General features: G+C 28.7%; 1 protein-coding gene across 1 annotated transcript; it reads right to left on the bottom strand.

The window, feature by feature from the left end:
• Positions 1 to 5,327: 5,327 nt before the first annotated feature.
• Positions 5,328 to 15,109, bottom strand: LOC124926160 (F-box/LRR-repeat protein 15-like). The gene is made up of 17 exons (XM_047466338.1): positions 14,344 to 15,109; positions 13,967 to 14,258; positions 13,757 to 13,889; positions 13,079 to 13,178; positions 12,804 to 13,001; positions 11,614 to 11,884; positions 11,438 to 11,536; positions 11,255 to 11,343; positions 10,756 to 10,855; positions 10,501 to 10,671; positions 8,905 to 9,057; positions 7,917 to 8,077; positions 7,522 to 7,720; positions 7,027 to 7,445; positions 6,879 to 6,942; positions 5,808 to 5,894; positions 5,328 to 5,730 (listed from the first exon to the last, which is right to left on the bottom strand). The coding sequence occupies exons 1-17, from the start codon at positions 14,736 to 14,738 to the stop codon at positions 5,638 to 5,640; spliced, it is 3,024 nt and encodes a 1,007-aa protein (XP_047322294.1). The 5' UTR covers positions 14,739 to 15,109; the 3' UTR covers positions 5,328 to 5,637.
• Positions 15,110 to 16,560: the final 1,451 nt, after the last annotated feature.

The following is a 16,560-nucleotide window of genomic DNA, read 5'->3' as shown; positions in this document are numbered from 1 at the left end:
CTTAAAAGTAATCTAAGATCACTTATAATTTCTTCTTTTATATTTTATTTTAAATAATTATTATAGGAATCTCATTTTAAATAAAATATTAGTTAAATTAATTTTTATTTATTTGAAAACTATTATTTTATATTGTCACCTTTAATATTATTAAAAATAATAAGTTTATTTTCGTTTCTTTTTCTACTTTATTTGTTTGTTTTATTATTTAATCAAATCCAAAAATACATCATCTCATTCTCTTTGTCTTTAATTATTAATTATGTTACTCAATTTATTATTAAAATATAAAAATATTTTTTATTTTAAATTATTATTTTTTATTTAATTATATATTAATATTTTTTAAGTTTTTTTATATATTATTAGGTATTTTTTATTTTATTTGAATATTTAAGTTTTGAATTATTATGTAAATTATTTTATAATCTTTTTTTTTATGAGCATAACAAATGTATATTTTTTTGGTTATAATTATCATAAGCTCATTATATTACAAATTATTTAATAATCTTAACCTTGAATTAATTATTTAAGATGAATTGTATCTATATTTATCTTTACTAGTTTGTATTAAATTTTTCATTTAAATAAAATTCCATACGCCACTAAGTTAATTAATTTAATATTCTTGGTTTGAGTTAATTATCAATTTAATATGATAGTTGTCAAATTTATTGTTTAAATGTTACTTATAAGACTTGCATCCATATTTAATACTAATTAAACTTGTGGTCCTTGTAATCTAAAATGTATAGTACATAATATTTTTTTTCAAGAGATCACATCAAGTTTAGACTTTTTATATGATTATCATTTCATGATTGTTAAAATCATTACTATATTGTAATTTAATTATAATTTTCTATATAGTTAATCATTATTATATGGTATTTTAATTACAATTTGATAGTTAATCATTATGTCATTAATAAATATCATTAAAGTTTTTAAATATTTTTTACTATTGTTAATGTGTTAATGAAAAATATTAATTATGTTTTGAAGAATTTTGTAACATTAAGTAATGAATTTTTATTTTCAACTTTTTATAATTTTCGAAAACACCTTAACAATGGTAAGGTATTTTGCAAGAGTTTAATCCATATAACTCTAATATGTGATTTTCTAAACTTATTTTAGTTATTTTGTGACATATTTTCATTTTCATTCATATATTTGTTTTCGGCAAATCTTCATCAATATATATGTAATTAAGCTTGTAAAATTGTTATGTATACATACTACATATTCAATGGAATATAAGTTTTTTTAATATCTTATATTTATATTTGATAGAATGTGATTATATTATAAATTTATTTTTATAGACTTTCTTTCACCATTAGTCTTTTTTTTTTCTTATCAAATGACCATAAAAACATTATTGTTCAAGTAAGTCTTGAAATTGTTATTTTGTTAATGATTTACAATGATATTAGATCACGTTTCTTAATGATAGTGAATTTCTTTATTATTTGTTATGTTTATATAAATTAATAATGATCTAAAAAATCATATAAATAGTTATTCATAAATATCTTAATTGTGATAAAAATAATTTTAGATCAATGAAGTTGATTTTTTATTTCATTAAAAATTTAAACTAATCATGTGTATTTAATAAAGTTTATAAAATAATTATAAATTGATATAAAAAAATTATCAAAAACTCACATTGAAAGAATTTAATTTAATTACATTTTTCATACAAAATAAAAATAAAATCATTTTCACTTTTTATTTACAATTTTAAAAAATAATTGTGATTGTGAGGTGACAAAATACTATTGAAAAAAATACTGATTTACAAATAATCTAATATGCATTATTATTAAAAACAATATTCTTATTTAATTAAAAAACAACTTATAAATTAATTTCAAATTTTATTATTTTCTAATAATATCATAATTATGATATATAAATACTAAATATGAACTGAGTTATCTCTTTTAACTATTTCAATAAAGTTATTTATTTAATTACAAATTTTAATAGGTTGGACAGTGATAGCTTCCAAAATTTCAACTAACTTTTTTTTTTATTATACAATGATTTTAATTTTTAAAGTGTCCGGATTGCTTTGAATATATATGTGAGAGTAAATTGATCCGCGCATAAACTTAAAACAGTTAAAAATAAAATTAAAAATGCTATAAGTATGGTTCGAACTTGCAACCTAACAAAACAAATACAACTCATTAACCAACTAGGTTAATAACACTTTATATTTTAAATTCAACACTAAATTTGATGAGCGCAGGACATTTTAACAATATAAGTTCAACTTTTTAACTAACTAATATATATATATATATATATATATATATATATATATATAATGATGCTTAATTTTTAAAGTGTTCGGATTATCGGGTCGAGAGCTGTGGTTAATTTGGATATATATGTGAGAGTAAATATATACTTGGGTCGGATTGTGGGTTGACCCACCCAAAAATTTAAAACGATTAAAAATAAAATTAAAAATGTTATATGTATGGTTCGAACTTGCAACTTAACAAAAGAAGTACAACCCTTTAATCAACTAGACTAACAACACTTTATATTTTAAATTTAACACCAAATTTGATGAACGCGGGACATTTTAACGATATAAGTTCAACTTTTTAATTAACTAATATATATATATATATAATGATGTTTAATTTTTAAAGTGTTCAGATTGCCGGGTCAAGAGCGGTGTTAATTTGGATATATATGTGAGAGTAAATAGATATTTGAGTCGGATTGTGGGTTGATCCGCCCATAAACTTAAAACGATTAAAAATAAAATTAAAAATGTTATAGGTATGGTTCAAACTTGCAACATAACAAAACAAGTATAACTCTTTAACCAACTAGGCTAATAACATTTTATATTTTAAATTCAACACAAAATTTGATGAATGCAAGATATTTTAACAATATAAATTCAACTTTGTAACTAACTAATATATATATATATATATATATATATATATATATATATATATATATATATATATATATATATATATATATATATATATAATGATGCTTAATTTTTAAAGTGTCCGGAATGCCGGGTCGAGAACTATGATTAATTTGGATATATATGTGAGAATAAATGGATATTTGAGTCGGATTGTGAGTTGACTCGCTCATAAACTTAAAACGGTTAAAAATAAAATTAAAAATGCTATAGGTATGGTTTGAATTTGCAACCTAACAAAATAAGTCAACTCTTTAAATAACTAGACTAATAACACTTTATATTTTAAATTTAACACCAAATTTGATGAACGTGATGGTTCATCAATAGTTTTTAATCGATCATAATTTTCTTTTGACTCCGTACTATAGATTTCACTATTATTAGTGAGCAATAATGGAAGAATTCCATCATATTTATAGAGATATGAGACATAATTCATATAAATATAGTAAGTCTCGTCTAAACTACTTTAATGACAGTCTTTACATTTTTCCTTTCACTCGTAGTATGGGGAAGAATTGGACTCTAGAGGTCAAACTAAATGAGTTGAGGAATCAAACTGTATCAATTGTTTTAGATATATTTCTGTAATGTGAGAATAAATGAATATTTGAGTTGGATTGTGAGTTGATCCGCCCAGAAACTTAAAATGGTTAAAAATAACGTAATATTTTTTCACGATTTTTTATATTATTATCCGTACATTGCACACATTGCACACATTGCACGGGATAAATGCTAGTTTAACTAATATTATAAATTATGTGACTTAATGAATATGGTTTTGAACCTTTGGTTTATGACACATATTTCGTTGTTGGTTTATGTGGCTTAAATCATTTTTTGTTTTTTTTATGATATTAAAATTTCATATATAATATTATTGACTATTTAATTTTGTTCTCTTTTATTTTTATATATTTTTATATATATATATATTATGAATATTTAAATATATAAAGATGTGTATTTTAAAAGAATTGATTCAAAAACTAAAAGACAATTTGAAAAATACACTCAATTATAACAACATTACAAACTAAAAAAATTAATCGTGAGACACAAGGCACAGTACATGAATAATGAAAGGTTAATTGTGATCTTTAAAATGTTTAACTAATACATAAACAAAAAAAGATAACAAAAGTTTTTGAATAAATTAAATAAAAAATGAGATGATATTATTCCTTAAAATAATATTTTTTACCAACACAAATATCAAAATGTTGATTATTTGTAAGAAGTCATATACTTTTCTTCCCATTAACAAAAACACATTTAAAATAAAAATAAAAATAAAATAATATTATAGATTTGGACAAAGATTCAAAATAAGTAATAAACTTTATAAATATTGAAATATAGTGAGTAGGTCCCATGGTCCCAACAATTTTTAAATTTGAATAGCGTGCCGTATAAATGTGGGTAGTCAGAATTTAAGATGTTGTACGATTAAATTCAAATATATTTATTTAAATAAATATATATTTTTCAAATAAAGATATATTCTTAATTATTTAAAGAATTATCAGTTAAAATATTAAATAATTTTATAATAAATATTTTGATCAAACACAAATAATCCAAAACACCACTCATCAATTTTTAAACATAAATAATGTGATTTATATATATATATTAATTATTTTTTATTAAAAATATCATTCTAATAATTAAATCACTTAATTTATATTCTAATTAAATTATATACATATAAAATATTTCAATAATTTATTATACCAAAATTTCAACCTAACTTTTTTATCACACAGTTTTTATTTTTAAAAAAATCATACAAATTATAAAAGAATAGGAGTCTTGTTGAGATTCCCATCTAATTCTATTAAAATTATCCCAAATGATCAAACTGTTTTTCTCAACAAACTTAATATATTTTTTTATCAACTAGTTTCATATGATTTCAATTTAAGAGTTTTGAGTGATTTTTTCCCCTTAAATAAGTACAATTCCAACTTAAATTGTTGAGAATAGAATACCTTGATTTAGACAAGAAAATTTTCCATTTAAACTACCCAAAAAATTATTCAAATCCTAGTCTTAAATCAAATTTTAAACTAATTAAACTAAAAATTTTATGTATTTATAAATTATTTTACAGAAATAAAATAAATTTCAATTTACAAATTCAAATAAATAACCTAATATAATTAATTTTATAACTATAAATTATTTTTTAATATAAAAACTTTTAATTTTGACTAAATCTTTTTAAAAGAAATAGAAACATGTCAATTTGATTACAATCTCTAATAGATAATAAATATAATAAAACGTAAATACCAAAATACCTGGGTAACATAAAAAACACCAAATATAAATATATCTTATAAATATTGAAATCTTCCCTTACTCTCGTAAATATGAACTTAACACTATTTACAAAATACAACATCAATATAAATACAATAATAGAAGGGTCGGATCAAATACACACGCAACAAAACTGAGCGTTTAGGTTGCTATAATGCGTAAAATACTTAAAAAACTCTTAACAAAAAAGCTAATAAAGATCTTTATCTGTAGAATGCTTATTGTCCAAATTACATTCAACTATTAGTATTTATATATAAGCTTGATGATTGAGTGAAAATATAATAAAGAGAAAAGCCCACATTACCCAAAGTCCATATATTCTTTCTTCAACCAAGTGAAGAAGTCGAAGATAGGCTGCTGTAAACGCGTTTGAGGCTAGGGCATGCAGCCCTTAATCTCCCCATGTTAACAGAGTATATCTGTGAGTGTAGGTGAAATATCAGTATTGAGAAATGCAAGAACAGTCGGTTAATTATTGAGGAAAAATTAAATTTACCTTTTGACAAAAACGGACATCAAGTGTTTCCAATAAGCTGCACTCTGAAATAGCTGATCCAACTGTTTCTTCGTCAATGTTGCACGACTGGATATACAAGTCATAATAGCAAAATATTGGAGGAATTAGAAAATCCTTTCTTACAAGAACTAAGCACAAAAAGGAAGATTGTGGATTCAAATTCAAAAATAAAAGTGTTTTCCTACAGGACCCACCAGGATAGCTCGAGTTCCAGGAGTTTTGCCTAGGAAACCAAAGATCTCAGAAAGTGGGGAGGCGTGTTTTCATATAAGATGAAGTTTGTTTGGAAACTAATTCAATTTTGGAAGATAAGTCCATTCTCAAATACCTTATTATCCTTCAAATTCATTATAAGCTTTTAAGATGGAGATAGGGGGAAATGGGGGGAAAAATAAATTAATCAATTTATGGATGCTAAATGGAGTTAGTAACACATAATGAGGGGAAATGTGTGTTTGCTTTTAACTCAACAGCACAAATATATAAATTTATTATAAAGAGACTTATTATGAAATTAGAATAATATCTTGGTGAAATAATTGGGATAATTATAGGGCCAATTTGTTAGCACATTATATTTTCCAAGAATCACAATGATTTACTAGAAAAAGACTTGTTATAAAAATAGAATAATATCTTGCAACATAATTGGGGATAATTATGGGCTTATTTATCACATTTTATGACTGTAAAAAGAATTGCATTATATTTTCAAAATATAAAATATAATCTTTATACCAAATGAAACAAAGTACACAATAATCTCTATCAAAATCTTTTAGAAAACAATATTTAATCACAAAGGTAAAAAGAAATCACTTTCAATTTTAACTTTGGAAATTTTCTAATGGGATCGTTGATTGTGCCTATTGTGACAAAATACTAGCTTCCCGATAGGCACTATATTTGATGAGGTTATTATTACCTTATGTATTCTATAGTAAAAAAGAAAGAAAGTAGATGGTGTATAATTATTAAGAAAGTTAATGTTAAAATTCAAAATAATACAGAAAATCTCTCAATATAAAAAAAAGGAACAAGATTACATACCTGAAGAGAGAGGCTAGCCAGCTTAGGACAGTCCAGTTTTAAAACTTCCAATGAGTAACAATTGCTGAATAGAATAAGAAGATATGAATATAAGAATCAGAATCTATCACGACAAAATAAAAAAAAATATATAAAAAAATTACATCACCTCAAGTTAAGACAGCTGAGATTGGGACAAGCCACATCAACTTCTTTCAAGTTATTAGAGAGAGAGAGATTTAGCGATAACAAATGAAAGCAACAAGCTGCAGGAGGAATTCGAACTTCCTTAATATTTGGACACCCAACACAGTTAAGGTTTTGCAACATGCGGTTAGGCTGCTGGGCCGACAACTGACTTCCAAAACTTGGTATATTAAATCCCCAGTTCAGATCATGCAAATTTACACATCCATTCAAACTCAAATGTGTGAGTTGAGTACAACAAGCTAGAAGATCATCAATGGCAGACTGACAGAGGGTTCCATACGATAAGTCAAGCTCACATAGGCTAGGAATTGCGCCGCCTTTATATAGAGGTTCTAAAGATGAATCGGGAAGATATTTGCATGCTTGTAATTTCAGTACCTAAATAAAAATCGATCACAAAGAAGTATGTCAGACATGAAAAGAAAAACATTTAAGAAATTAATAAGGAGTAGACCTTTAGCTGCAAACAAGAATCGAAAACAGGATGCAAGTTGACCAAGAAAGTGTATGACAAATCAAGTGAGGTTAAACGTGAAAGCTGACACAAGGAAGATAACCCGTCAGGGCCAATAGATGGGCATGACATTAATACTAGCGTCTCAAGCAGAGGGCATGAAGCAGTTGTTGCTGATATGCAGTCATCCATGAGTTGGCTGAACATCAAAAAAAAAGAAGGAAAAACAAAAAAAAGGAAGAGAGTTAGCAAGAACTCATAAAGAGAGCTCAGTGGTAGAGTGCAAGAACTCATGTCCGCAAGGTCATGGTTTCAAGTCCTCATATCCGAGCCATTTTCAAAAAAGATAAGAAAGAAAAACTGCATCATTTTCAGTCATTGTTCAACAACATAACCTGCAGAAGGAAGCATCGAGGGAATTTAAGACAGGACAATTAATTGATGCTTCTGACAGCACTCCACATCCTTTCAACTCAAGAACCACCATATTCGGTGCTTCAATATGAAGTACACTTAGTTTTGGGCATATGCCTAAATTAAGTGACTGAAGACCAACCTGCATCCAGAACAAGTTCACTTTGATATTCAATTCTGAAAAATAAACAATCATGCCATCCAACAAATATGACCTCAATCAAATTTGTTTAGCACGGCTTCACTTTTAATGTGCTTAGAAAAAGTTGTGAAGTGATGGTGTGAAAGGACTGAGAGAAATAGTACACCCTGGTAGAATTAAATGGTACATAGGAATTATTTAAGAGTAAAACGAAACTCATAAAACTGCAATTGAGTGACATCAATATTATCAGGAGAAGTATCCTAAGATATAAGAAAGAAGGCCTATAAAAGTAGCACTCAATAACCAAAATCATTGTAAATCTTATATACTTGAGATAAATTTTGTATCAGAACATCCGATTGAGAAACATCATATGAGGATATTAAAGATCGACCAGATTCGAGACATGCAGTTGAAGATGTTGTATTGGAAAAGAACAAAAGTCAAGCGACACATGATTTTTTTTGTGCCAAATAGGACTTACAAAGTGTAAAGGATGAGAACATGTGTTCTCTTAGTTTATGTCATGTTTGTTCCCAATAGTCTGGTTTGTTTTACTCGCATGCACTATTATTTTTGTTATAGTACAATAGAACAAAAGAAAGTAACCAAAATCACAGCATATCAGTTATAAAAGGTACACTTGACATGAGAGCACAATGATGTAGCTCATTAGAGAAGAAATTGAGAACTATGCATGTTTTTGTTCCTCTTCTTTTTCCCATTCTTTGATGGGTCACAAATTTCTTTACACACACACACATATATATATTGTTTGGTCGAAGGAAGTTGGGGTTCTCAGAGGAGGAAATGTTTTCACTTACAGGGCAAAATGACGCAATTTCAAGATGATCACAACCATCCAAAGAGACTTTCTCAAGACGAGGACATGTTAGCTTTAGAGAAGTAATACCCCGACAACCAGCAAGAGAAAGAGTGATCAAGGAAGTATTGCGGAATACAACAGCCGTCAAGCCCTGAAATGTAGAAAACACGGACAACTTATCACTATTGTACCATAAGCACACAAATGAAAGAGTGCTCATTTTACAGATAATAAGAGGATAAGAACTCAAATCATCAATCAAACGTAGAAGGAAAACTAAAATCATCCACTGCACTTTCAAATGGCTCGAATCGCCTATTGATGCCGTGGAACATTCATTTATTTCTTCCACACAAGCTATCATACTACCTTTATAGCATTACTCATCATTTTTCAACTCTTAATTTTAGGTTTGAAATGTATGATTATTTTCAAATAATCATAAAAATAGCCATGTGATACATTAAGGGTTAAGGTGAATAAAATGACCCTAAACAGACTTATAGTCTTATAGAGTGTAGTGGTTATGAGGATCAGAGGCTATGAAGAGTAGTGATTATGGGTAATGACAGGTCATCAAAGATGTTAGTTGGTAGAAGACTATAAATAGTTCAAGAGTTGTAAGATTTGAGTCTTTTAAAAGTTAGTTGTTGTTCTTGATTTCCCTCCTAAAGTCTACCTTTCTCTCCTAACATTCTGTAACTGCTTGCCTTTAATACAAGGGTTTCTCTTTTCTCATCTAATACCTGTTTCAAGCTACAAATGGATTTTCCTTTGTCAAGGGGAGTGAATAAACTGAACCTTCATATCAATTTTGAAGCAAATTTGAGCTATTTGAAAATACATGGACGATTGAGCCTTCCTCTAAGTTCATAATTAAAATATCAGATTATTGGGCTTCAAGCATTCTACAGGCAAAATATTGACCATTCATTGTATTGCACTGAGGAAACAATGTCCTATAAATTGTTGTAAATTCATAAAAACAATTTTAAAGAAGGTCAACTTAATTCCTTTTTTTCAGAATTTTAGGAAGCTAGCACGACCCCCACAGTCATGGCCCCCCACTTCAACTTAGGGCGCGAACCTGAAACCTTTTGCCTCTTAGGCAAGACTCTTTTCACTTGAACTACCTTAGTGATTTTAAAAAGATCAACTTATCATTAAAAACAAAGAAGACAATGTAAGGTGCGTTCAAATTTGACAAAATAGGGGAATGGGAAAAAACAAATACAAAAACAAGTGCAAATACATGAAAAGGTTAGAAGATGAAATTCATAATTGAAATGCACAATCATTAACTACTTTCTAGACTCCCAACATTATTTTTCTATGAAATAAGTAATTATAAATATGAGAAATAGTCATAGATAGATAACTACAAGCATAAATAATTTTATTTTTCTTCACCATAACTAGAAAGCATTAAGGACAGATGTGGTTGAAAATTCAAAATACACCTGAAGACCAAACTCTTTCTTCTTCTTTTTTTGGCTGAAAGATCAAATTCTTTCTTAATAGAATAACTGAGATCATGTAATTAGCCTTTTATCATATAAAGAACAAGTGTAAGGACTTTAAAAAATCAACAAACCTCACAGTTATCAAGAACTAGTGATCTTAGCTTAGGACATCCACCACCATCATTGAAAACTTCACATATAGAGTTTGTTAGGGATTCACAATCGGTAAGGTCCACTTCTTGCAAGCACTGACATTGAAGTGCTAAAGTGGTTAAGCTCTCTTGCTTCTGGAGAACTAATTTCTGCACAGAGAGATGCAACGGTTTATTACATAAAAACAAAAGGCTATCATAAATAATGGAGTAAAAAGAGTGAAGAGAACAGACTTGTAGCAAATTAGATGTGAGGCTGATGCGTAGAAGGGAGGGGCAATTTGACACAGTTATGGATGTCAGCATTTTGCTACACAAATTCAGATCTACGAACCTGCAGGGATCATGACTGTGAGTTACTGTAAAGATATATCAAACATACTATCTATGAAAGCATAGCACAAAATAATATAAATTTTCTTATTGAAAGTAAATTATTTTTAGACCAAGACTTTTTCTTCCTTGAGGAGGCTAGCAATGCATCCCACCGCCATGAACCCTCACTTCAATCAAGTTGTTCTTAGTGGGAATCGAATCCGAGACTTAAGTCTCTGAGTTCAAGACTCTTACCACTTGAGCTACTTGGGTGAGTTACTATAAGAAAATTAATAATAATTGTAAGCATTAAAAAGCCTTTGTGATTGCGAGGTGTGATCATTTTACTGAAAAGAAGGAACAAAATTGTAAAAAAGGAAACAAGGTAGAGAAAAGAAGTTAGAATTTCGATGTATACTTGCGACAGTGCACAAGTCGTATGGTCTGCAAGTGGGTAAGATCCAAGGAAACTGATGCCAATAAATTGCAATTATCAAGCTCCAATACCTAAACATGAATCAATGTTTGTCCATAAGCTTTCCAAACTCAAAACATTAAGATTTTAATTTTAGAAGAGAAGCTTGGGTTAGTGACTTCAGACCTCCAACATAGAACTATATGCAAGGGACGCCATTGAAGCAGAAGTTATACCATCGCAGCTGTGTAGCTTAAGAACTGTCAACATCAGCAATCTTACAGACTTCCAAGGAAAGAAAAGCCCGTGTTAAATGAATGCAAATAATATTTGGTATCTAATTAAATATATATATTACAAACCTCAAGTGAGATGTTAGGGCAGTAAGATGCATTGAGGATATGAACACTGCTACAATTAGAAGCAACTTCACGCAATGTTTCATCAGTAACACAGGAACAGTTTGACACATCTAGATATTCTAAAAGTGGACACGATGTTGCAGCTGATCTAATAGCAGCATCCGAGAGCTTGTGGCAAGAGGCGATATCAAGATCATGCAAAAGAGGACAATTGAGTGCAGCGTGTGCCATACTACTACGTTTCAAAGACAAAGTTTTAAGCAGGGGGCACCTGGAAACCATAAAAAAAATGTATTAAGCCTTTTGGAAAACATTATGAACAATTGACCAATTCAACATAGCTTGATGGAGGAGTTGTTCAATGAACAATGTTTAGGCCACGTGTTCAAAACTTGGAGCTTGTTTGATGAAAGAATCCAGTTTTTTGAAATAAAAAACATTGTTTGATGAAAAAGTGGAGTATTTGGGGTTGTTTGGGTTAAATGACTTAAACATCCTTTGTATTTAATATTTAAAGTATTATAAAAAATAAATAAGGTAAGGGCAATTTGGTATTTTGATTGATAATTTGAATTATGACACAATAATGAGTTATTTGGATAAAATACAGACTTTAACATTTAAAAACAATAAATTATAATGAAGAATTGACCAATTCAATGTGGCTAGGTGGATGATCTGTTTAATGAACAATGTTTATATCATTTGTTCAACATAACACTTGGTATACACAATGTTTGTATTATTAGTCTTCGTCTTCATGACAACTCTATCAACTCAAAAAGGAAAAAAGTAAAAGAAAATAAAAAACTGAACAAATCACACTTGACAAAATTTGAAGTGGCATTTCAGAATTTGAAGATGTCTCAATCTATCATTGTATATTGGCTTGATGGATGAGTTGTTTAATGAACAATATTTTCACCACATGTTCAAAACTTGGTATAGACATTCTTAGAGACAACTTTATTAGTACAAACTTTAACTTTAAAAAAATAATAAAAAGATATTTAATGTGGCTTGATGGATTAATCAATAAACAATGTTTATTTCATGAGTTCAAAACTGGGCATAGATAATGTTTGGATTATTAGTATTCGTCTTTGCGACAACTCTGTTAATAAAAACTTTAACATTTCAAGAGGCAAATAGTTAATAATCTGAACAATTTTTGTTAGTTTGTTTCACACCTGACTGAAATTCGAAGCACGCGGCACTTCACAATCTGAAGATGTCTCAATCTATCATGGCTTATTGGTATTTCTTGAATGCTATTGCCAAGAGTTGCATCGTTGATGATTAAGTTCCTCAAAGAATGGCAATCTGTCAGGACTTGGAAAAAGGTTTCACCTAGTTGTCCCTTGCCCACAGTTAATCTATCCAGATTCCTGAAGAATGTAAATGTATTGCAAACAGTTAAAACAGAACATATTCAATGCTCATCAACAAGATAAACAACAAATACCTTAATGATGAAACTGATTCCATCACAAGGGAGTGAATAACAGGGGCACCAAAGATATTCACGTCAGTGGCATTTGGATACCTTCTGCATATATCCTCAACTGCAGATACATAAGGGAATTAAAAATAGAAAAGGCCATTAGGTGTCATAAAATAAATGTTGCAATTGCTGAATTGAACTATGAGAAAATCAGTGAGACCTGACCCATCCACAATGGATCCTTTAATAAATTTGGAAACGTAACCCAACACAACAATCATCTAAAAGGTAAATGAAAATCTCTTGGCATGGAAAGTTACAAAAGAATAACAAAAAAGTTGTGCATCGCCTAACAACTTTCAACTAAGGCCTTGTTCGGATTGGGTTATTTGAATAATCCCCAAATAACCCATCAACTTTTCATCCATCAACTCATTAATCACGTCCTTCAATCAAAAGACAAAAATACCCTCTGTTTCTTTCTTTTTTAATTTTTTCTAATTATATATTAATACCTTTTTATCCAAATAACCCACCTTTTCACAACCCCAAATGAATAAGGTTTTTTAATAACAATACATCCATAAGAATGATTTAGACCATGTCTAATATACATAAGATCTAACACTGATACGGTTTGTCTAGCTCAACCTGCAATAGATATAAGAAACATGGATCAATAATGATAAACATCCTTACATTGTTCCAGAGATATTTTACGATTCTCAAAATTAAGCAATCGCCAAAAATCTTCATGAGCACTAGCTGCACGCCATTGTTTGCAGACCATAGCTGCCCCACAAAGATCAATGTGCTCCAAGAAAGAAAATACCTGATAACAATAGTCACATATATCATCTCTTGAAAACATATATAACAGAACCAAGAAAAAACTGAAATAAAAAATACCATATGCAGTAAGTCATCAGTAAGATCCATCCTGGTTTCTAAATTTTCAAATCCCGGATCATTACTCTCATCCACTATAGCGCTACTTCCGACAACAGCAGCATTATTATAATCTTCTCCAGTACCCCTAACATTGAACATTGAAGAGACCAAATGCATCTTCTCCTTAAAGGAACATTTATCAGTTCTATGAACTACACGGTTCTGATTACAATCCACATCCTCTAGTATCATTGTAACTGGATGCTGAGTATACCAATCACTTGACAGTAAAGCCGACTCTTTATTCTGCCTGTTATTCAATTCAATGTAATTGTAAATATTACATTTTTTCAAATTTGTGAGCATACTAATACTTTCAATTAACAAGAACTCACAGTTTAATTCGATGAACTTTCGGGCGTTTATTCAGAGGATCCAGATCAAATTCCTCTCTAACCAGCGCAGCTGAAGAAGAAGAAGAAGATGAGGGTTCTTCTCCAAGACCCAAACCCATGTTAACATTACTACTACTGGATGCTAATCGCGAAAAATCAGCAGAATAACCAAGTCCACCAACATCGCTAGCGCGTAGTAAACTCACCGTCTCAGCAAAGTCAGCATCTACTTCACCTAGCTGTGACAATAAACCAGACAAAGTCACCTCAGCCTCAGCCTCAGCCTCATGGTCTTCCATATCCTCTAACTGTAGTTCACTTCTGTAAACCTTCCTACTCATTACCTTCTCCTCTTCTTCTTCTTCGTCGAAACACAAACAACACCAAATCTTCATGCAATTACAGAACACCAACCACAGAGTGAAGGACGAATCCTTCCGAAACCCTAGATCGAGATCTCACAACAGAATAACCAAACTTTTTTTCACTCGAATCGATAAAAACATAAAGCGTTTCACCAACAGGATCAAATAACGCCTTTTTTCAGAGTTCGATTCAAGTACAGACACAGACACAGATACAGAGAGAGATGGGAGTTCAGGTGGATCTGATCAGATCTTTCCTTGTTCATCTAAACACTGCATTTACAGGTACGGTGTAAGTTGTAAGGATCGACGGTAATGGTGAATCGGTGATATCTCTCATCTAAGAAGATACAGACAGAAAGACACACACTTTGTTCTTCCTTCCTCTGTCGAAAGATTGTAAATGGGGAAGCCATTATATTCGAATATCTTTTCCTCAAAACACAATTGTACTATTCACTTTGGTTTAACCCAAAATGGAAAACCAATAATTCAACATTTTATTTACAAATTTTGGAATGCATCACAAAAATATCATTTACAAACCAATAAAAAATATATTTTTCAAATATCTCATCTCAATATTTATCGGGATAAAATAATATTATAAATATATTATTTACGACATTTTCTTAAGTTCGTTTCGAAAAGTCGGTAGAGTTGGTCAATGAATTAATCGTTAGATCTCAAAGAGACAAAACTGTATTCGATGAAAGTCGTAAGTACAACTTAGAGGGAGATCTTTCGTATCTTTCGAGATCCACCCTACAATATGGAGAAAAAAAGGTAGGAGAAGAATCATAATCGGTAAAAAAAATGAAGGGAGTAGAACCAAGTCACGATGATACGGATATACCCCTTCTTCTTGCGTCAAAAATTTTACCTTATATTTCCAAATAAAATGGAGTTACATCATTTCTATATAAGAGTTCTTATGTATTTTTACGTCCCTGTAAAATAGATAAATTTATTTTCTTAGAACATTTATCAAATTCGTTTGAAAAATTACGACTTCATAACTTATTTAAGAGTATTGTTGTATTTTTTTTCTTCTTGTTTTCATGTTTTTGATTTCTTATTTTTTCTCATGTTATTATTTGTTGTGCTTTTATTTTTTATTTTTGTAAGACAAATGTTTTTTTTATCTGAATTTTGTTTTAGAAATGACTAGCAATGTAATAGTCTCTTTCTTTTTAAATTATAGTGTTTTTAATAAAACTTAATCTAAAATATTTTAAATAAAATTCTTATTATTTGAACTACTCTAATCAACTAGACTTATATTTATCTTCAGCAACTAAAGTGATTTTATTTTCATATAATTAATTGCCATGTAATTTTTTTTAATTAGTATAAAAGTTACTAAAAGTAATTGTTTATATGTATATGTCTTTCAATTAAATAAAAATTATTACAAAATTAAATAATTTATTAAATATTTAATTTATGTAAGAATAAAAGCATCATTATACATCAAACAACAATATTTTACATACATTTTATTTATTATAAAGTTATATATTGTAACCTCAAATTTTCTAATTTTTAAGGATTGAAAATTAATTTGACTCACATGAATTCTTCTTAATTTAACTTAACACGTTTTTAATCAAAATTAAACTAGTTCAAAACCTACAAACCAAAATGAACAAGCTCATGAGTATACTAATTTTAGTATAGTTAAAAGGGAAATGACAATTTGAAAATTAAATTAAATTATAAATTAAAAAATTGATTAAAATAGTTCTAATTGTAAATAAAAATTAATATTAATTATGTTGATCTGATATCACACATCACACAGAGAAGTTTCCAAATTTTATTTATTTTATCTCTCTTTGATGTCTGCCAT

Source organism: Impatiens glandulifera, chromosome 2 (genome assembly GCF_907164915.1).
Source record: "Impatiens glandulifera chromosome 2, dImpGla2.1, whole genome shotgun sequence".
NCBI classification, from domain to species: Eukaryota; Viridiplantae; Streptophyta; class Magnoliopsida; order Ericales; family Balsaminaceae; genus Impatiens; species Impatiens glandulifera.
This window is presented reverse-complemented; position numbering and strand designations above follow the sequence as displayed.